The sequence below is a fragment of the Thamnophis sirtalis genome, unplaced genomic scaffold (genome assembly GCF_051295495.1).
Source record: "Thamnophis sirtalis isolate CommonGarterSnake01/CBP01778 unplaced genomic scaffold, rThaSir2_p1.2 scaffold_7, whole genome shotgun sequence".
NCBI classification, from domain to species: domain Eukaryota; kingdom Metazoa; phylum Chordata; class Lepidosauria; order Squamata; family Natricidae; genus Thamnophis; species Thamnophis sirtalis.
Window position 1 is genome coordinate 51,299,892 of NW_028261387.1, and position 21,323 is coordinate 51,321,214.

Below are 21,323 nucleotides of genomic sequence, written 5' to 3' on the forward strand. Positions count from 1 at the left end.
AATGGAAGCTATCTTCAACTAGAACTTGATGACAGATGTTTACAAATGCAAACAGAAACATACATTTCTGGGAAGATTAATATTAGACCTTTTTCTTCCATTAGATTCTCCTTTGAATGTACTTTTTCAGGTTAGACATACTATTCTTAATGATCTATGTGAATAGATTCTGTTTGTAAATATATATATATATTAGCTTTGTAGTCCCTCAAAGTCTGGATATGTCATCTGGCCTGGGAGTCTCTGAGGACTGGTGAAATCTTGAGGTGGGTCCCTTGCTGATCCAATACTCTGGTATATTTTATGTATTTAAAACTTTTTAAGTTGAGTGTTTTTGACATGTCACTTCTTGTGAGATGAGTGGACATATACATTGAAAAATAAATGTAATATAGTATAGAATGGGCTAGGAATATCATTGCCATAATTCAAACTGGGGACTGGATCTGAAACTATAGGCTCAAACTTGACAGCTGGATTGTGCATGCTTTCAAAATGATTCATAAAACCTGCTTTGAAACATTCAGGTGCTTGAGCCCAGCATCTCCTTAAAGTTGCCTGCCTTTCTTTAAGCTTCTGCATGGATCTGAAAACTGATGCAGATGCTTTGAGAATCATGTTAAAGACAAAGCTATTTTAACAGATGGAGTTCAGTCAGTGAAGCCTGAAAAATACCTGCTACTTCATAGAAGTGCTGTGTTTCTGCTTTTATGTGAACTGAAGGATCTCTTCACTGTTTTTGAACCATGCACATCTCCATTAGATACAATGTCATTATGAGCATCTTTAATCTAACTTTAACCCACAAGAATCTAACAAGGCTGTGAATAAAAAGAGGGGAATATATTACCTGTTTTTAACTAGTTCGTAAAGTAACTCCTCACCTTGACACCACAATTCCACCTTCCTTTTTTAGGTAAATCTGAATCTGACTATTCTGCTTAAATCCATCATCTCCAAACTAACTTTTGGTTTTAAAAAAAAATCAAAGAAAAATACCAATGACCTAGAGATCTTATGATTGAAATGAGATGTAAACTAGGGCTTCTTGACAACAGCTAATATCCTCTAAGTTATAGCACTATGTTCAGTTTAGAAGACTTGCTGTAATGTTGCTCTAAATTGATGTAAGTGAAACAAACGATGAAATTAGGCTACTTTGTCCTAGTAAATCCAGAAAAGGATGTGTCAACTTTTCACTGATATGTTTCTGCAAGCATTCCATAGGAGACTGGGCTTATGTGCAAAGAAGAAAGGGTTAGCTTGATGGATATTGGTGGAGGGGTGGGTTTGATGAAAAGATGAAACTCTGTTGAAAAAGAAGCCTACCATTTCTTTTCTTCATGAATACACATGAAACGAGATGGAAGTATAATACAAAAAGTGCTTACTTTAAAGTTCAGACACGCATAAAATGACTGTCGGTGCTCTGGGATGAGTCAGACGAGAGGGACTTGGTCGGTGGAGTCAGGGAAGCTGGGGAAGTGGGAGGGCTCGGGGTAGCACATTGAGCTGAAAACAAAAAATGGAAATAGAGCCTGAATAATATACGGAGCTTCAGACAGCGGGGAATGGGGAAGTGGAGGGCGGAGAAAACAAAGGCAAAGAAACACAATCCATTGAGCAAACATGGATCAAAAAAGAAAGAAAAGGAAACACAATTTAAAAAATCGCACAGCAGTAGAAAATGGCTGTACTGCATTACCTACAAATAGATCCCATGAGTATTGCTCAGGTTAAACTATGGAGTCAGGCTGTGTGCCAAATTCCAGGTGGATAGCCCTTTGACCATAATTGCTAAAATGGAAGGCCCCATTTCTTGCCATTTAGTAGTTGAATTGAATTGAATTGAATTTATTGCACTTATATGCCGCCCTTTTCCCCGGAGGGGACTCAGGGCGGCTCACAATCCAAGTCAGGGAAGGGGATACAGATAAGGGATAAAAAGACAAACAAAACAATACACAATTTAAAAGCACACAACAACCATACCATTCGAGGGAGGGGCAAAAGCTCTTTAGCCCCAGGCCTGTCAGAACAGCCAGGTTTTAAGGGCTTTGGGGAAGGCCTGGAGGGTGGTGAGGGTTCGAATCTCCATGGGGAGCTCGTTCCAGACGGTCGGAGCAGCCACAGAGAAGGCTCTCCTCCGGGTAGTCGCCAGCCGGCATTGGCTGGCGGATGGAATTCAGAGGAGGCCTAATCTGTGGGATCTAATCGGTCTATTGGAGGTAATTGGCAGCAGGCGGTGAGAAACATTAGAAAACTAATTCTTAAAAACAAAAATAATCCCCCATATCCCACATGAATGATATGGTCCCATTCACTCTGAAGCTCTGTTCTGCTATTCATAGAGCTTTAACATATTTGTGCATGTCTTCTGGAAATGGTGAGTGTCCTATTATACCAATATATCATAGAATATTCAGTAGGATCTTTACCCTCTCTTCCCCTAAAAGTAACTGTGAAGAGAGCTGGCAGATGTTAATGTACAGATGCAATAAAACTAAGATGCATATTTCTTCCAAACTGGGCATAATGACTGGTTTCATTTATCCTCCCCACTCTCACCCCATTGCTCTCGGCATCCCTTTTGCCATCTTCATTGCCTGCAGCTCCTCAGTAAACGGAAGAATTTGCTGGGCTTGATAAGGGAGAAGGAATGGCTGGAGAGCAAATTCATCCAGCACCCTCATTTCTGCAGTTTAGATACTAACAAGATATGAGATAGAGCAGCCTGCAAAATTGACAGCCATGTAGTATATTCAATTCACAAAAATGCTGTTACTTACAAATACCTTAAGGAAGAGGAGTGTGAGGTCAATAGGCTGCATGTAATTCTCATTTGTACAACTCGCTATGCCTCATATTGACAACATTTTGTGGCCTTTTTAAAATTAACAGACAGATTCTACTTTTTGAAAAAATCCTTACTCCTACTGTAAATAAAATAAAACAATACAACAGTCCACATTCAATGTCTTCAATCATTCCTTTAACCTTGAAAAGTGCCAGTGGTTGGAAAAAAGGGTGGTGATTAAGAATAGAATTTGTATTGCTATGCAAATTAACTACCCAGGAAACATGATATTTATTAAGCACTAAGAAATGTAATTAATTGAATTAATATGTAATTAATAGAAAATTAATAAAATTTATATATTAAAAAAGTCCCTTAAAATGTTCAGGTCTCTATGGAAAACTTGTCTGCTGCTGACCTATAGTAAGAAGGTATTAAGTAGTTGGAGTTGCTTTTCTTTGGAGTAAAAATTAGAGGAGAAAACATTGCCATTCAGTCAAAGGCTTGAAACTGTATGTGCTATTTAACAAATCAGACTAATTCATTGATTTACATTTTCTGGAAATTGATATCAGTGATGGAAAAATGTCTCTTGACTCATTGACCTCAAAAGAAAATGAAAATAATACAACAGCACAGTTGGCTTCTTATGACAATTTTCTATCTTTTATAAATAATTTTATTCAAATTCAATTTATTTTGGAGGCTAGATATTTGTTTTGCTATAATATCCAATATCACTACACTTAAATACTGAAGTAACAACTTCTTGCCAAGTTCATCAATGGAAGCAAAAGCTTTGCTCTTATTGGGACTGAGATGCTTCATTGCCTAATCTTCTGATAGTGCTGCAGAGTATTTTATCTTACCAGACAGCATGCGGCCTCGTCGGGAGGCTTCTGTAGCTAAAGCACAGGAGATCTCAATTCGCTTTTCCTGCTCCTGTAACTGAGTCTCTGAGTCCTGGGCCAATTCTATTTCTCCCTCGCTGAGGGGGATGACATTCTGCATGCTGCCAGAGAGAACACACAAGTTATTTCAACCAGAAGGCACACCCAATACTCAAAACTACAAGATCAAAAAAATAAAATGGAAACAGATGTGAAACATCCTATTTATTTAATATAATTTTTAACATTTCTCTATAAAACACAAATGGCCATTTACTGTCTACTGTTAGTTATCTTTGAGGCTGCAAACACCATCACTTTTCCTTTACAAAAGTAATATTTTTGTTCATTTTCTAGTGAGGGAATTTTGCGGCCATAAATATTTAGATACTAGTAAATTATTTTTCCTATCTACTATAGATTGGAGTTGCTATGAGGCATATTCAGCAAGTCTAGATGTACAGACAAGGCACCAAAGAGAAAGAAGAACACAGAATGAAATCTATATAACATTAGTAACTTCTGAATATTAAGAGGCTACTGGAAAGTGCTGTTAATAAGCAGCAAAACCAAATGTATAGCTTCCAAATCAAGGGTAAAATATTCCAAAATGAAAATTTTAAAAATCATGCTCAATGACTAAATGACACATAGGAAAGTCAAAATGTGTGAAGTAGCACTGCACCTGGATTTAGCAATCAATGTTTTTATCCTTTCCACTTTCTTTTGTTTCTCCTTCATCTCCTCAGGGCTCAGTGGAGTATCAGGTTCCAACTCAATATACCTTTCTGGAATGAGGACTTTATCTGGAGTGGAAAGCTGAGTGACAAAAACAGCCAGTAAGTGGCAATGATTATGAATGCCTTGTTAAATGTTTCACCTAGTACTATATTCTACCCTACCCTACCCTACCCTACCCTAACATCTAGTCTAGTCTTGTCTAATCTAGTCTAGTCTGGTCTATCCTTTTTCTACTATCCAACATAATCATTATTTTATACATTCCAGAATGTATATTTCAGATCATGCTCAAAGCATCTGTGATCTAAAATTCCTAGAGCTGTATTATAATCAAACATTCCAAGCTTTTCATAAATACAAAGTTCAGGATTTTTAGTTCCTCTCCTGCAGCTGCATGACTTTTCATTGGGCCTGTCCTGTATCCGTAACAGACTAGTGAAACTCTCAGCTCCAACCACACAGACCCTTTGAGTTTCACAGAAGGCAACTAGATCACAGTGTACATTATTGGGAAAGAGGCAGTTTGCACTTTTGATGTGCTGAGATTCAGATCAATAATGTATTTCACCTCCTTGCTGATGTCCACATCATAATGCTCTGGCTCCAGCTCCATTTTGCGCAGGCGAGCAATCTCATCTCGGGGGCTTTCATACATCTTGCCAGAATCTTCAGAGCGCAATGCTGCCTCCAGATCAGATATATCCACTTCATGGATACTGCGATGCCTGCGAACCTAGAGCAAAATAGACCATTTAAGATATTGTCAATATTGCAGGATCCAATCATTGGGGCCAGAGGTTTAGTCTTCGGAGCTTTTAGACTTGGGATAGAGTCCATCATTTGGAAAAGTCTTTCACACCAGAATGAATGAGAGAGAAGTTCACTGAGGATTGGTTCCAGCATGCGTCTGAAAGCCTGGAAAATTAGATCTCTAGTCCCAGTGACCAATCCAGATTGGATGCTGCAACATTATCTTGGAACATGTATATTTGCCTTCATTCATTGCCAATATTATTTCTAGCTTGGCAGATCACTTGGTAGTTTTGATCAACTTGGAACTGCACTGGCTCAATCTCCCATGACTATTCTTCTATACTAGATCATTAAGAAATGTTTTTACAGAAAGAACAACAGATGTCAGAAAGAAAATTTTAGAGCAGCTAATTTGCTGTGCAAAGGAATATTTCATGGGGAAGGGGTGGAATGAAGCAGAGATTCAATCATGTGGATTTCAAACTCCAGTTGGACTGCACAATTAAAATACAGATTTACCACTGCAGACTCAGCTTGTACGAATAAGACTAAATTACTGCCTCCTAGTAATTGTTACAGAATTTAGGAATATTTGGCTGTCCTATTATTCAGCCCAGTTCTTAACTTCAATACCTATGAAACAAGGGTTTGACCTTTTTTTTCTCTCAGGAAAATACTAATACTGAAGTATGTCTGAATGGTTTACAAGATGAAGATTAATTTTCACTAATAAAATAAATTTATTACCACTTTATAAGAGGCTGGTGCTTTTGAGAGAGGGCTATCAGTCTGTTGCTGATTGGCTGGAAGTTGCAAGCTCCGTCTCTTTTCCTTCATAGAACTGCTTTGATGGCGTTTCATGCGATCAATTTGTTCCTCCACACTCATCTTTGCTTTCATCTCATTGGAAAACACAGCACTCTTTGGCCTGTCCTAAGGGAGGACACAGGACCGTGGTGGTTACACAGGCGTTTGGTTTCATCAAAATCTTGGTTTTTTTTTCTAAGGGCAGGTAGATTTAGGACAGAAAATATCCTGATAACAACATCTTTATGTTGTTAACATTTCTGTTAGAAGATGGGAAATAGCTCAGTAGAGTAGCCCAGCTTTTGAATCAAAAGATGACTAACTGTTAATAAAACAGTTTATGGGAAGAGGAGTTTGGCAAAGTGTGCTGGAGCACAATAGCAAATGTAGTAAGAAGTTTGCAAAATTTTGAAACTAGAACAATACAGTTATTTTTTTTCTGCATGGTATGATTATATGAAATGATTTTGATATAATAAGATATGATGTACATAAAGATGGGATATAAATCTAATAACACAGTACAGTATTTATGAGTTTATGACAACTGTGTTTTTTGGTGGGAAATACTGTACTAATTTAGTTTACAATGGAAACTTCAGAAGAAAAGACAAATGCTGTGTCCAAGACCTTCCCATTTTTGTCAATCCAGGAGGAAATTCCACAAAGTAGATTAGTTGTTAACATCTCACTATCAAGATGGCAATTTCCCATTGTCTGGAACACCCACTTCATCCCACCCAGGGTCCTCAGTTCTCCCACCTCCCAGAAGTGCCTTGATGCCCTTTCACTGTGCATTTCGAAGTCAGTTGTTTTCTATACTGAGTTGAAGTCATGGTGTTATATTATTTCATCCTGATTTTCAAATGGACTCATTGTTGTTCTATGAAAATAAATGCAGTGATGCAATTACTGTATAAGAGCAGGTGCTGGCTGGAGGCTGGGTTTTGCATCTCCTGTTGATCACCTGGAGGGAGTGCTAATTGCTTCATAGGTTGTGAGGAGGATTGTGGGAATGTTAGTGGTGAAGAACCTTGCAGGACAGGGCAAAAATACTTCTGGGAGTTCAGGTAAAACTGTTGGTATAGGAAACCTTCCTGAGAACTCAATACAATTGTGTTCCAGTTAGAAAAGTTGATTTAGAGTGGTGGCTAAGGAAACTAGAGGCCTTCTGGTCACACATTTAACTCACTCTTCCAGGCAATCCTGGATTAACCGTTCTCATCACTTTCCTCCAGACTCACTGAACTGTCAGTAAAACAGGAAGAATATAATCTTTCCCTGTCAAAGTGGAGAAATTTTAGCCTTATCATACAGACATTATTATCTATAATTGATGAGGATACTGACATCAATTAGGATGCTGATACTTCTGCTGACCTCCCTTGCTTGCTTTTCAATGGTTAACTTTCCCAACCATAAAAATTAAGATGTGTAGACTTCATATTCCAGAATTCTGGAAGCTGAAGTCCATATGTCTTAAAGTTGCCAAGGTTGGGAAACCTTGTCTTATATAATAAACTTTGTTCCCCTTTTGGTACCAAGCAAAATACCTTTTCATCCCCATAGGAAATAGATTTTTTAATTTTAGTAAAATTTTGCTGTTACATTATTTAAGAGGGATTTTTTTAAAAAAAATCTGATTATAGCTTTTAGTTTGGGGGCTGATTTTTAAAATTTAATTTGATATTTCTTTTCATTGATCACTTGATTGTATTGTTTTCTGATTTGTTGTATAATTTCATTGCTGGCTTTTATTTATTGTATTGTTCAGCACTATTTCCTGCAGAGTAATTAATATTATTAAAAATGGATAAACAGAATATTGAAATGATGGCAGAATTCACCCTTACCCGAGAATCCCGCCCGTTGGCACTCCTCCTCACCACACCTGATGTTGGTGAGAGCTCATCATCCATTGGTGACTTAGTTCTTGGAGGAACAATACCAACTGTCCAGGAGGTAAAGAAAAGCAAAGATATTAACAAGAAGATGGAAGATTCTGGTAGTGGCCATACATAAATAGAAAGCATTTATTTTAAATGACTTTTACACCCACTCATATTGTAACCACAACTATGGTTGGCTCATAAAACAGAAAAAACAGACGCCCCCAACAATTAGAATAAAAACTTAGGATTCTCCAGGGAAGCACTCTCCCAAACACCCACACTCTTGCCTGGGCTCTAGCCTTATTCTACCCCAACACTTGTGTTAGCAAGCTCTGTTGCCTGTTATCATTTGCTCATTACCTATTGTAAAATGGGGAGATTTATTTGGACTCTGGAATATTACATTGACTGTTATTATAATTTCTGCTGCAATATTCGTTTGTGTGTGGGGGTGTGTGTTAGTCTTAATTCATTGTTAGCCACATAGACTTATAACAGTTAGATGGGTGGCCATCACCAAATCAATGGGACAGATGATAGAGATGGATGGATGGGTGGTTGGATGGATCTGTCCATCTATCCATCCATCCATCCATCCATCCATCCATCCATCCATCCATCCATCCATCCATCCATCCATCCTTGGGACAGGTAATCCAAATACTTACTTAAAACAGGTAATCCAAATAGTATAAACTGCTTTACTGTAATGTATTTCTATATATTATGGTTTTTAAAACCTACCTTTCCTGAATTAAGAGATACAAACTTTATACTAGTTATCCCCAATCTCTACTTTTTTAAACACCAGACTACAGTTCCCACCATCCCAAGCTAGCCTGACTTTTGGAGCTGGCAAAGAAAATAAAATCGGCAACCAAATGGATTTTCTTAATACATGCAATTTATAGATACCTTTGTTGAGTGCCACCTGCTTATCAGCATCTTGATCCTGTCTTGACTGCAAGAGACCAGCCTCCACTGTTGAATGTGAGGCTGATGCCCGGTGATGGTCCTTCTTGCTCTGCTCAAAACTGGACTTTGACTGTGGAGAAAATATATTATCTTTGAAAAATGTCTGGTCTTGCTGAAGAGAAATGCCTATAGATATCTGTTACTGCCCTGAAGGTTTGTTTGTTTTTGTTTAAGGAATTTATATAGCCACTCAGCTCATAGTTCTGATTATAGATGGGTAACAAAGAGTTAAAACAGAGAAGAAGAAAAATAGGCAACAAGAATAGAATGTTAACAAGAATGAACATATTGAAAGAAGAATCAGAAACATCTCTGTAAGTTTTTTTTTCTTCTCTGTTCCAAAACAATTCAAACAATCAAAAACTAGTCAGCTGAAGAAAAAATGGGGCAAATGCTTACTTCATTAACACACATTTTGTTCAAGTGAAGGTAAAATATCCAGGAAAGGCAAGGATTTCTATTCCTAGAAGATTCCCCTAGGAATTAGAAATGGCCAGCTGGATATACATTGGAGAATAAAGCTCATGAGATAAATTGCCACCTGTTCTCTACTTCTATAAATGGAAACTAGAAACCACACCAGAACAGGATAGTTGAAGAAATTATATTGCTCTTAATTAGAAAACAAAAATAGCAACTACTTGGAGAAGAGGAATACTCTGCAGAAAAGATTCACTGTCATGGATACTTAGAAGTCCATTTTCTTCTACTTCATTTCAATACCACTTCTATGACTTTCACAGGGGCTTAATGTGAGGTAACAAAGGGTTTTAAACTTCTTATAGTCATATCTCATCTTATTTTTGCTGCAATAACTTAGATTTTTGTGTGATGTTGATGGGATGGAGGCAGATTGTCCATCCATCCATCCATCCATCCATCCATCCATCCATCCATCCATCCATCCATCCATCTATCTATCTATCTATCTATCTATCTATCTATCTATCTATCTATCTATCTATCATCTTCTGCCTTTATTATTTTTAGAAATAACTCAAGGTGGCAGACATATCACACACACCTTCCTCCTATTTTTCCCATCACAACAACCCTGTGAGGTGAGCTGGGCTGAAAGAGAGAGACTAGCTCAAGATCACCCAGCTGACTTCCATGGCTAGGCAGGACCTTAACCACTAGACCAAACTGTTTTCATAGTGCTTGCTGTTTCTGGTTAAGTAATATCTTTGATTTTTTTTTCAAAAACATGCAACCTCCTTTCTCTGCTGCAGATGTGAGATGGAGGTGTCCCAATACAGCAAATTCTCTGGTAACATGATTTAATTTCTCCCTCCTCCCCATTTTGGGTTTCTAGCTTACATGTCTGTTTTGAAAACCTACCTATCTTCATCCATGATTACATAATCCAGCAATGCTTTTCATTCCCCAAAAGGCCAACTATTTGCTAAACAATTTCCACACCTGGACTTGATCTACTTGTAGAAAAAAGTACTTCATGTGGAACTACCTTTATCCATTATAAGCTTAAAGACACAACAGATATCATGAGCAAGAAAGATTACTGTTAGACATAGGGTTTCCCTTGCCCGCCCTCTCTCTGGCCCCACTGCCTGGTGAAAGTAGCAAAGGATAGACTATGCCTCTAGATCTCAGACTCCATTTTGATACCTGTCCCCTCTTCGCCTCGCTGCTTTCCTGCCAGGAAGGGGAGTTAGGATATTGCCAGAGACGGCTTTCAGAAGGAAGTGGAGGGATAGTCGGAGGAGATTCCAAGGGCACATATGATTTGGGGAGGGGAGGTCGAGGTGGACCAGGCTCCTGGAGTGGAGAGGAAATCAAGAAGCATTAGGAGTAAGAGCAAAGAAACTGTGAGAATGTGAAGGAAAAGAGAATTAGTGAGACACAGATACATATAAGGACAGATGTTAAAACAGGATAGCAACCTGCATCTGAGCACCAAAATCTCAGGAGCCAAAATGAACAGCCTTCTCCTTGGTGACCAACCCAATACCAATCCAAAGAATACTACCGTTAGCCAGGCGTCACTTGATAAATAATGTACATAATATGATGACATGACTTTCACTTGCTTCAAAAAATATCTGCCATTTCAAAATATGCATCCCTTTTGAGACACATTCTTCAAAATACAAATATTTTATAATGTCAGCACAATCTGTTGCTTCACCAGACAATGCAAAACAGAATCTGAAGACATGGCTGATGTAGACAAAAGACCTATTGTTTATTCATAAACATTGAGGTCAATAGGTTTTAGCAACATAAAAAAGTGATGTTCCACACAAGTATAGGGATAGCACATGAGTGGAACTAGGGATGATGACTGTTTCAGGGAAGGAGTTTAATTTTGATGAGTAGCTCAACAAGATGCTTCCACTGAATCTAGACATTTAACTAAAACCTTTTGGCTTGTATCTATCAGTCTAAAACAAAAGAAAAGACATGGACTATCACAGTGTTAATTGATCTCAGCAGCTTTAAGATGTGTGGGCTTCAACACCTAGAATTCCCCCAGTCAGCATGCTATCTAGGGGAATTCTGGGAGTTGAAACCCACACATTTTAAAGCTGCTGAGGTTGAGCACATTGGTCTATCAATTTCTGTATAATTTTTGTATTGACGAAGAAGTAAGCTATCTGACTCTCCACATCTTTTGGCTCAATCCAATGACTTCCTCTTCTAAGAGCTTGTTCCATTGGACTGTCATTCTCATGAGAGACTGACAATCATGTCAAATAAATAGAAAATGGATATACCTATGTCAAATAACATACCTCCACAAAAGTCTGCCTGAATGTTCAGAATAACTCATTTAAAATACAAATCAGAGGCAGCCCAAACTGTTCTCAGTTCTATTATGGCTGCAAGTCTTTCTTTGCTTTCCCCCTCCTGAAGCCAATAACACTCCTGAATTATGTTTGACCCATCCACTTACAATCCCCTTTCACAGAGTGTATGTGCCCATGTATGTGCAGTTGTGTATCTCGCATAGTCTTTTTTTACTCTAATTTATTATTTACCCAGCACACAAACGCATACACATCAAATAGTTTACATAAAAAAAAAGCCAGCCAAAGCTTGGTCATAGTCAAAGACAAAATGGGTCGAGAGGTGCCATGGTCACAATTGGAGAGGTAAGGGATGTTTCCACAGCAGATTCACCCAGACAAAGTGGAGCTGCAGAGATGGCTGTCCCTGATTGTATCATGGCTTGTCCTTAAGATACTCAAGAAAAGAAAATATTACTTCCAAATTTGAACAGTTAAAGACAGCTCAAAACTGCTTCAGAGCAGATTAATGGTGAGATGGAGGCAAGGTCATGAAGATGTGGCCTTCAAAAATTGTTGGGAAAGCACCAAGGTGCTTCATCCAGCAGGTTGTAAGTCCGTAGAGTATGTTCTGAACAGAGGTGTAATTCAGAAGGACCCATTTTTTGAAATCCCAGGTGTTACTCAGATGCATCATTAGTTTTTTGTCAACTGCACAAGCATAAAGAAATAAGAGATAGGGAGCCTTGCCTTATGGGAAAACATCTGCTCATTATTTTAATTGCTAAAAGGCTTCTTCTGATAAAAATACAGTTCAATAGAACAAAGGATGAGACGGTTTTCTGTAACGATCAACCTCTGGCCTACTTACTTTCAGGTGATGGAAAATGTTAAAAACCAAATTTAAAGCAAATGAATAAATAAAAATTAAACTCAATTACATAACAGTTTTCATAGGTAAATTGATGCACCAAGCGCCAGCTACCAGGAATTTCTTCTTAGATTAACAAACTCTACAGATTTTCAAGGATTTGGGCCAATTTCCCAACCTTTAACTGCCTGCTCTCTGAAATTATTCAAGAGTTGTAAGCCAATAATGTCATGTTTAGATTTAAACTGTGGTCATTGGAGGAATTAGTCCAACCGTTCCATGTCAGAAGAAGGTTTAGATCTCCACCTACTGGTGGAATGATAACCTTAAAAAAAAACCAGTGGCCATCTCCTGGCTGCTTCTATTTTCCAGCACCTTTAGCCATTCCAATTGATGATAGATTTGCTCACCTCATTGCTGCCTTGCTTGGTAGGGGAACTCTGGGATCCAGACACAAGAGAGAAAGGGCTCAGGGGGCTTGTGAGGCTAGCTGAACTCAGAGGACTGGCTGGACTGTTGGAGCTGTAAGTTCCTGATGGGCCAAGGGCCACTGCAAGAAAGGGGAACAGAGAGTAAAGCATTAATGAACTGCAGGAAAGGGATATATGATGATGAGTTGGAGATAACTGGGGTGAATGGAGTGGAACAGAGAATATTTTCTATTAAAAGGAAAAAGAGGACTTAAAAAAAGAGATGAGGCTCAATATATTATGCATAGAGGAAATAAGGAAAGTATATAATATTACTTTCTACTGTGTAAAACAGAGTTTCTTAAGCTCAACTACTTTAAGGTGTGTGAACTTCAACTCCCAGCATTCTGACTGGGGAATTTGAGAGTTGACATCCACACATCTTAAAATAGTTGAGATTGGGAAACACTGGTTTAAAGTGCCTAAACCTGGTTAAAATACTGTATGCCCTGGTAACCACTGTTTTCTTTTGTTGGCAGCTTACATTGTCTTCATTTCCACCTTGACACATATCCCAAAACGTTTCAAGCCCTCCTGATAGGATGTTTCAATGTTAAAAGTAGTTTTCCCTATTAGGCAGTCAACAAACGGCAACGGTTCTACCAAAGACACAATCTGAGGCACTTCACCAACCCATATGACTAGAAGACCTCCAAGGTCCCTTACAACTCTGTTATTCTGTTATATTATCAATGATTCCATCAGTATGGCATAAGCAATGGTGGCAGGGTCAGCCTGGCACATATTGACCACCTTAGATTGGTACAGCTATATCTCTCTATTCTGGTCTTGGACATTATCCTCTGAGGCCATTCTGTTTGAGCAATGAGAGCGTCCAGTTCTTCCAATTATTTCAAACAAGGCTCTTCCTTTTTACACGCCAGATCTCCCAGCCAATAAATCAGCCTGAATAACAGCTGACATGGATGGATTAAGGGGGTTGGAGAGTCAGATGGCTACTTCATGGAACAATTTCCCCCTGGGTTTAGCACTCTACTGGAAGAGCAGTAAATCCAAACTCAAAATCAGCTTGAACAACTGACAGATAGGGTGGGGTGGCAGAGAAAGAACTGCTCCTACAATGCCCCTAGAAGCCTATCAGCCAATGTTTGCACTGCTTTTGGACACAGATGGGATTTTTAATGGGCGAGTGTTAATCTTGGTGCTCAGGGACAGTCTGACAGTAATAATGGATTGTACCATAAAGCAGCAGCAGCAGCAACAGCAGCAACAGCAGCAGAGAGAAAGAAAAGTCACACAATCTCCAACCTCTCAGCTATTCAGGCTGATTCAGATCTCTTCACCTATTGCCTCTTACCACCTGGGCAACTGACCCTACATGTGGCAAAATGCCAAGCCAACTTTTACAGAAGATTAGGCCCTAAAATTTAGTCACAAGTTAAAAAAAACCCATTGTCCTATTTTTACAAGTCAGAACAGAGACATTGTGGAATAGCAATGGAGGTAGTAAACTCTATGCTGATATCAGGCTTACAGATAAGAAGAAAGTACTTTAACTTTAATAGAGAGAGGGTTGTGGGCAGAATGGATAGTTCCCCAGCTCCAGTACCTCTACTTGCATCTTTTGGGCACTCCCCTTCCATACGTAATATCTTTTTTGCTACCTCTCACTAGTTCTAGAGATAAAGAAAGCCAGAACAGGATTTTTGAAGGCATATGTAGCTTTGAATACATAGATTCTTGGGCTGTAGGACCCTTAACTTGTATCCATTAGTTTAATCCTGGTATCACCACTGAAGGTATTCTAGTTGTTATTGGTAGCTTTGGTTGATTAATTGTTATTGGTGCCTTTGGTTGATTATAAAAAGGCCACATTTATTAGTTAGCTACTTAATTTATTTGTCATTTTTTATGAGACCTCTATGCTTCTCCACTACAAAAAGCTCTGAGAAACACAGATAGGGAACTGCTGCCCTGCACTTAAGCATCATCAGGGCTGGCAACTGGAAAGTTTCAATTACAGCTGAATTTTTTTTAATGCTGGGCATTATTGCAGCAGATACTCAAGTTTGGAATATCTATACCAGCATTTAGTAGTGATTGTCATTAATTTTGGGAGATGAAAGTTACAGTGGTGGAGGTGAGGAACTGAAAACTAAAACTTGATCATAAAGTAGAAGGGCATATACAACTCAATCTAAAATACTTTGCATGCTGACTTCATTTTAAGTAGATACGGCACATTGGAAAAAGTACAGAAAGGGTTATTCAAATGGATTAGAAACCTTTTCTTTAAAATACAACTAATGCATTCAGAACTTCTTAAAAACGTCTTTAAAAGTTTTTAAAGAGGCAGCTTGAGACAGGGGACAAAGTTTACACAATGATGCCTAGTATGGAAATATGAATAGTGAGAAATACGTTTCAAATACCATTTGAAATGCAGTCAGTTCAGGACGGACAACAAAAAAATAATCCCTTCCCTCGGCACAGCTTTAACTGATGGAATTTATTGCCACGGGATGAGATGAAAGTGCTGCATGCAAAGTAGCTGGTTTAAAATTATATACCAATTTATAAAGCTGTGGGTGCTCCAACACTGGAGGTTTTTAAGAAGTCCAGAATACGGACTCCTACTTGAGCAGGGGGTTGGACTAGAGACCTCTAAGGTCCCTTCCAACTCAGCTATTCTGTCAAAATTATGGTTGTGAGTCATGCTGGATATTAAGTAGGTCATTACATGACCCACCTGATTTTATGACATTTTTAACAATGGTCCCATAATGCAGCAGGAAAGTGCAACAAATGGTAATTCTACACTGACTGGAACAGCAACCAACAGATTCTAGTGAGTATTTCACATGGCAGAAAATGGATGTTCATCTGCAATAACAAATAATTAACACTCAGATATTAATTGAATATTGTATCAGGTTAGCAATAGCAATAGCACTTAAACATATATACCACTTCATAGTACTTTGCAGCAGTCTTTAAGCAATTTAAAGAATCAGCATATTGTCACCAACAATCGGGGTTCTCATTTTCCGACCTTGGAAGAATGAGTCAACCTTAAACAGGTTGAATCAAATTGCTGGCAGTGAACAGTGAGTTAGCCTGCAATACTGCAGTCTAACTACTACGCCACCACGGCTCATTAAGAAGTCAAAATTAAGAGTTCTCTGAATAGAAGAAGTGGCCCTTACCTCGGTGTTTTGCGGTATCTGTGCCCCGAGAGGGGTTGTTCTTTTTGAGTCCCTCCATCACATCCTGGATCCGCCAGATCTCTTTCTGGATTTGCCTGTTCAGCATTTCATTCTGAAAAACCAAGGTAAAGAAACAAATCCATGATTAATTAAACTAAGTACTAATGTTAGTAATTAATTTCCTATACTTAATTGTGGGCAGGGGAAGGGTAATTTTAGGCAACCATGGTGCCTAATATTAGGTCAGTCATAATATGTATATTTCTTTTCTCTGTCATCAGACTATCACTTAATATCTGACAATTAGTATAATAGAAAGTAGATAAATTTAAGCAAGAAACAAACAAACAAAAACCAGAAATAGGATTAAGGGAAGAAAAATAGTGTATGTATAAAATATTTCCTTTAAAAACTATTTAAAGCATAGCCTCATCATAATAGAATACAAACATTTTGGTTCTACTGTTTTGATATTGAACACATTTATTTAAGAATAAGGAACAATCCATGAAGAAAATGGTGGTAGCAAAATGTGTCAAATTCAAAATATTGTGAATTGAAATGATCTGTTTTAGAACAGAACAGAACAGAACAGAATAGAATATAATTCTTTATTGGCCAAGTGTGATTGGACACACTTTGTGCATATGCTCTTTGGTGCATATGCTCTCAGTATACATAAAAAGATAAGATACAAATTTTGAATTTGAAATAACTATTCTGACATTACTGGAAGTATTCTGATGCTATTTTGATCACACTAGATATGTCCTTGGCTCCAATCAGCCTGATTTCAAGCTTATACATGTTTTAAACTCAAAAGAGCTACTTCAAGTTCAAAGATCAGAATAGTTGGAATACTACAATAAAATTGGAAGGATCCTTTCAAACTTGAACAAAACTTTTTTAAACTGATTTTTTTTTGATACACCTAATAAAAAGCAATATATTATAAAAGGAGAGGCATAGGAGCCATGGTGGCATAGTGGCAGTGGTGGGTTCCGGATCCCATTGGAACCGGTACAATTGCAACGGGGCCTGGCATCCTCCACATGAATGAGTGCAGCGTGCGCACACACACAGCATGCACATGCATCCTACCCTCCAGTGACAGCTCCGCAAGCATCCGCGATGCTCCAGGTGCTTGGCGGAGCATCGCGCATGCACTGTATGTGCTGTGTGCGGAAGATCCAAAGAATTTAAAGACAGGTAAGGATGATGGACGGGTGGGTGGGCCCTCCGGAGCAGCATACCGGAATGGTACCCAGTGCTCTGAGCATGCACCAGTACGCCCGTCCAGGGCATATCACCTGCAACCCCCCACTGCGCAGTGGTTAGAATGCAGTATTGCAGGCTAATTCTGCTGACTGCCAGGTGTTTGATTCTGACCAGCTCAAGGTTGACTCAGCCTTTCATCTTTCTGAGGTTGGTAAAATGAGGACCTGGAATAGAGATGTTTGATCCTATGGTTGAATTGCAAATGCATCATCAAAAGTATCTGCTCTTGGTTATGTTTCTTTTCTTTTCTTTTTTTTTACAGAACTGAGTGGCATCCAAATCACTGGGGATTTCTGAGAATTGAAGTTCACATGTCTGGAAGATCTTCAGTTAGAGAAGTCTATAAATGCTTTTTCTCCTAGGCTTATTTGGATCAGCTATTAGCATTCTGCAACAGAAAAAGTATCTCATAGGAAAGGGAAATTCAGCAGAAAAAGAATAGGCAACAAAGGAGTAAGCAATCTCTTTGTTTAACATTTCTACAAGAAATTTCCCCCTCAAAGATGCCTTTTAATAAAATATAGTGGGAATTTATTATATTCATGCATTCTGTAGATGATTCTTCATAAAAGAATGTGGAGGAATGATTGCAAAGGGAAGAGAAGAGTGGAAAGAAAAAATAGAAATCAAAGGAAGGAAAGCTCTTTGTTGAGGAGAATGGATGAGAGACTGGAGAATAGATCCGCAGTAAGAGAAAAGAGCCTAGAGCAGCAAAGAGGGCTGGGGAAAAGTTGTTTTCTTCCTTTATAAAAAGATGAAACAATTATGTTACCACAAAAATACTTTTCCACAATTAATATGATGATATATTTTGGCTGAATTAATTAAAAATAAATAAAAAGCAATTATTTAAATTATTTCAGTTGCGCATCCTTGCCTAATCTCTGTGCAATCTCTTTTGTAAAATAAGCTCATCTTCCCCTGAGGCCACTTGGCTTCATCAGCTCTTGGCAATTCAGCCTCTAGAGGTTTTGAAGTTTCTGAACAGGCTATGGAATCCCCAAGTAAAGAAAGATATAGGGTCTCACCTGAGATTGTGAATGTAGAAAACTGTGGGTGTGTGAACATGATTTTATCAAGCCTCCAGATTGTAGTTAAACCTTATCTCTAAATTGGAGAATGCTTCAAGAGTTAGCTTCCTACTGGCACGAATGTGTGGAGTACAATAAATATAATGCAGAAAATATTCTGGTATTCTGGTTTTTACAACTGTGACTACAGTCTTTGAAACAATTACAATTCTGGCAATGTGGGGCTGTATAATTTTGATTCATTGCCTGGTATCTTATTACAGTTCTTCAATCAATGTTGTGACCAGAACCTCTGGAATGGAGAAAAGAAACAACTGATATCCCTACATCAGTGTATAGTACTTTAGAAACAAGAAGCTTGATTTCTGAAAACTATTCAATTGCCTTTATGTCACATTGTCTAAAATATGCTATGAGCAAACTATGTAAATTTATTCATTTAAAAAAATCCATATCCATTAGGCAATTTACAAATATTTATTTATAATAAAAGCAAAACCAACTAAATTTAACCTAGCTAAATTTAAAAAAACCTAGAAAACAAAAAAAAATGCTTGAATTAAAAATTAATATTTTTTAATTTCCCTGTTAGAATTCTAAATTTTAACAGGGAAAGGGTCACCTCAACTCTACCAGGATGTTGTTACATAACATAGGCCCTACCACAGTAAAGCAGAAGTAGCTTCTGGTATTAAATGCATCCAGGATGGAACATGTTAATTTTCTTCATTAGTAGCACTTAGCAATACGACTTATATACTGCTTCACAGTGCTTTACAGCCCTCTCTAAGCAGTTTACAGAGTAAGTATATTGACCTCAACAATCTGGGTCCTCATTTTATTGACCTCGGAAAGGCGGAAGGCTGAGACAATCTTGAGCCACTCAGAATCTAAATCCTGGAGTGAGTAGTGAGTTAGCCCGCAGTACTTCATTCTAACCACTGTGTCACCATAGCTCTTATATTACTATAGTAATATAATATATATTACTAGACCGGTAATATAAGATGGTAAAAGATGGTATAGTAAATATGATATTGGTATTAAGGGTATCTGCAGGGATATATGTGCAAATTTGCAAAATGCTAAGTGCAATGTTGCCATAGAAGGCCTACTCCTGTTGAATAAATGTTAAGATGGGCTGAACTTTGATTATGTTACTATAGATACCTTCTTACAGATTTTTTGACCTTCTGCACGGATGCCCTTAATTGATATCAGTATTAAAAAGCATATCTATGTTGTACAAAGATAACGGGAGCCCTCACTCTTCGTTTCTTGTTACAACTCTTTATGTGTATATTTTCTCCTTCACCTCTCACTTCTCCTGCTATATGACCATTTATGCCCCAGTTTCCCAAATTAAAGTAATAATCACCACCGTGTAAAGTCCAGCATACAACATTGCAAAAATATTCAAACATTTCCTTTTATTTGTGAGATTCATTTCAAATGCAGAATTTGGGGTCTTTACCCAATATTTAAATTGTAATGAGTAAATATAGTTAGGCAATATGTCATAGTTCAATTTTAATATGAATATCTGCAGGAAAGAGCTCTTCTGGTCACTCAACTGAGAGATCACTTGGGAAATACCCTTTACCTCCTAGGATATATCCTTCCCTTCTAGCTACCAATGATAAATATTTTGTTATTGTAGTTCAATTCAGTCATGGAGACAACTGCATATCAAGGTGAGTGAAATTACATTGGAAATATGCACACAAATATAAACAAACATTAATCTGTTATAATTTAAACACAGAGATGGGAGAAGCAGATCATCCATCCAATTAGAACTCAAAATGTTGCCTGCCCTTTCTATTGCCACCAGCAATTGTTTCCACCAGGAGGCAAAACAGCTCCTGTCCTCCAATGGGGCTATCAAAGCAAGCTTGGATTAAACATCTATCTGGCATATATGACACAATGTTTCTACAAACAGAAGTTTGTGTGTCAATAAGTACTAATTCCAAGCCACTTACACAACTTTCTCTCAACTTGAGCTCTCCGTGTATATTATATTATAACTTTTGCTGGACACAGTTAATCTTCTGAAAATTTCCCTAACCTAGAAGACTGAGAAATTGGATGAATAATTTCCCTACATTTGGCTAAGATTTGCACTTATTTCCAACATATTCTAGCAACTCTGCATGCTGATCATTTGCCTTCAACCCATCTGATGCAGAGAGTTCATTCTCTCACCTGGATGTCCAAGTTCAGCTGTTCCCATAAATCATCATGCAAGGCTGACACCTCAGCTTCCAGATTATCATATTCCATAGTGCTGTTGGCCAGTGCCTGTGGGGATTTGCAAACAGTCTCATCAAGATACGAATGCCTGACTAGATCCCTGTAGTGCAGAAAAACTAATTAGCATATGAACACTAACTGTTCAACCATCTGTTTGGATCACAGCCTTCAAAACTTCACAGGAGAGACAAAGATTTCCATTCCTAAAAACACTTGCTTTTAAAAGACTCATTACAAGTCTTCAGGGGTAGGGAAGCAAGGCTAGCATCTTGCATGTTTCTCGAGTTTAGTTGTTTGGATGATGTTGTTGTTTCGTCATTCTTGAAAACAAAGAGCAGCCTTTTTTATTTAGGAAACCCTGAATATAGTTTTGGGGAGACCAAATTGATGGCATACAATTTGTATGTTTTGATCCCCCAAATGTGATTTTCAACTTGCCCTTGTGTTGGGCTTTATGTCTTCATTTCTTCCCTTCCCCCCGCCCCTTTTATAGGAAATGAAAAGGCAGTAAAAAAAAAATAGACTGAAGAGATGTATTGCACAATGCTAAACGATCAAAACATTATTCTTTTCAATTCTAGCATTTCCTGGCAGCACCAGCATTGGCAAAGCAAGAAGAACAGAGTCCCCATTCAAGCTCAGCTG

General features: G+C 38.1%; 1 protein-coding gene across 14 annotated transcripts in view; it reads right to left on the reverse strand.

The window, feature by feature from the left end:
* PLEKHA6 (pleckstrin homology domain containing A6) overlaps window positions 1-21,323 on the reverse strand; it is a 190,421-nt gene that overhangs the window by 8,172 nt on the left and 160,926 nt on the right. For 10 of the 14 annotated variants that reach the window (XM_014076260.2, XM_087720012.1, XM_014076259.2 and 7 more), the window contains 11 exons: window positions 20,631-20,726; window positions 16,114-16,225; window positions 12,887-13,026; window positions 10,485-10,634; window positions 8,796-8,925; window positions 7,842-7,939; window positions 5,929-6,114; window positions 4,997-5,161; window positions 4,373-4,506; window positions 3,667-3,809; window positions 1,392-1,512 (listed from right to left, as the gene is read on the reverse strand). In XM_014076260.2, the coding sequence (XP_013931735.1) occupies window positions 1,400-1,512; window positions 3,667-3,809; window positions 4,373-4,506; window positions 4,997-5,161; window positions 5,929-6,114; window positions 7,842-7,939; window positions 8,796-8,925; window positions 10,485-10,634; window positions 12,887-13,026; window positions 16,114-16,225; window positions 20,631-20,726 (1,467 nt within the window). In that variant the 3' untranslated portion in view covers window positions 1,392-1,399. The remainder of the gene's footprint in view (window positions 1-1,391; window positions 1,513-3,666; window positions 3,810-4,372; window positions 4,507-4,996; window positions 5,162-5,928; window positions 6,115-7,841; window positions 7,940-8,795; window positions 8,926-10,484; window positions 10,635-12,886; window positions 13,027-16,113; window positions 16,226-20,630; window positions 20,727-21,323) is intronic. The other 4 variants (XM_087720016.1, XM_087720014.1, XM_087720019.1 and 1 more) reach the window with 1 other exon arrangement.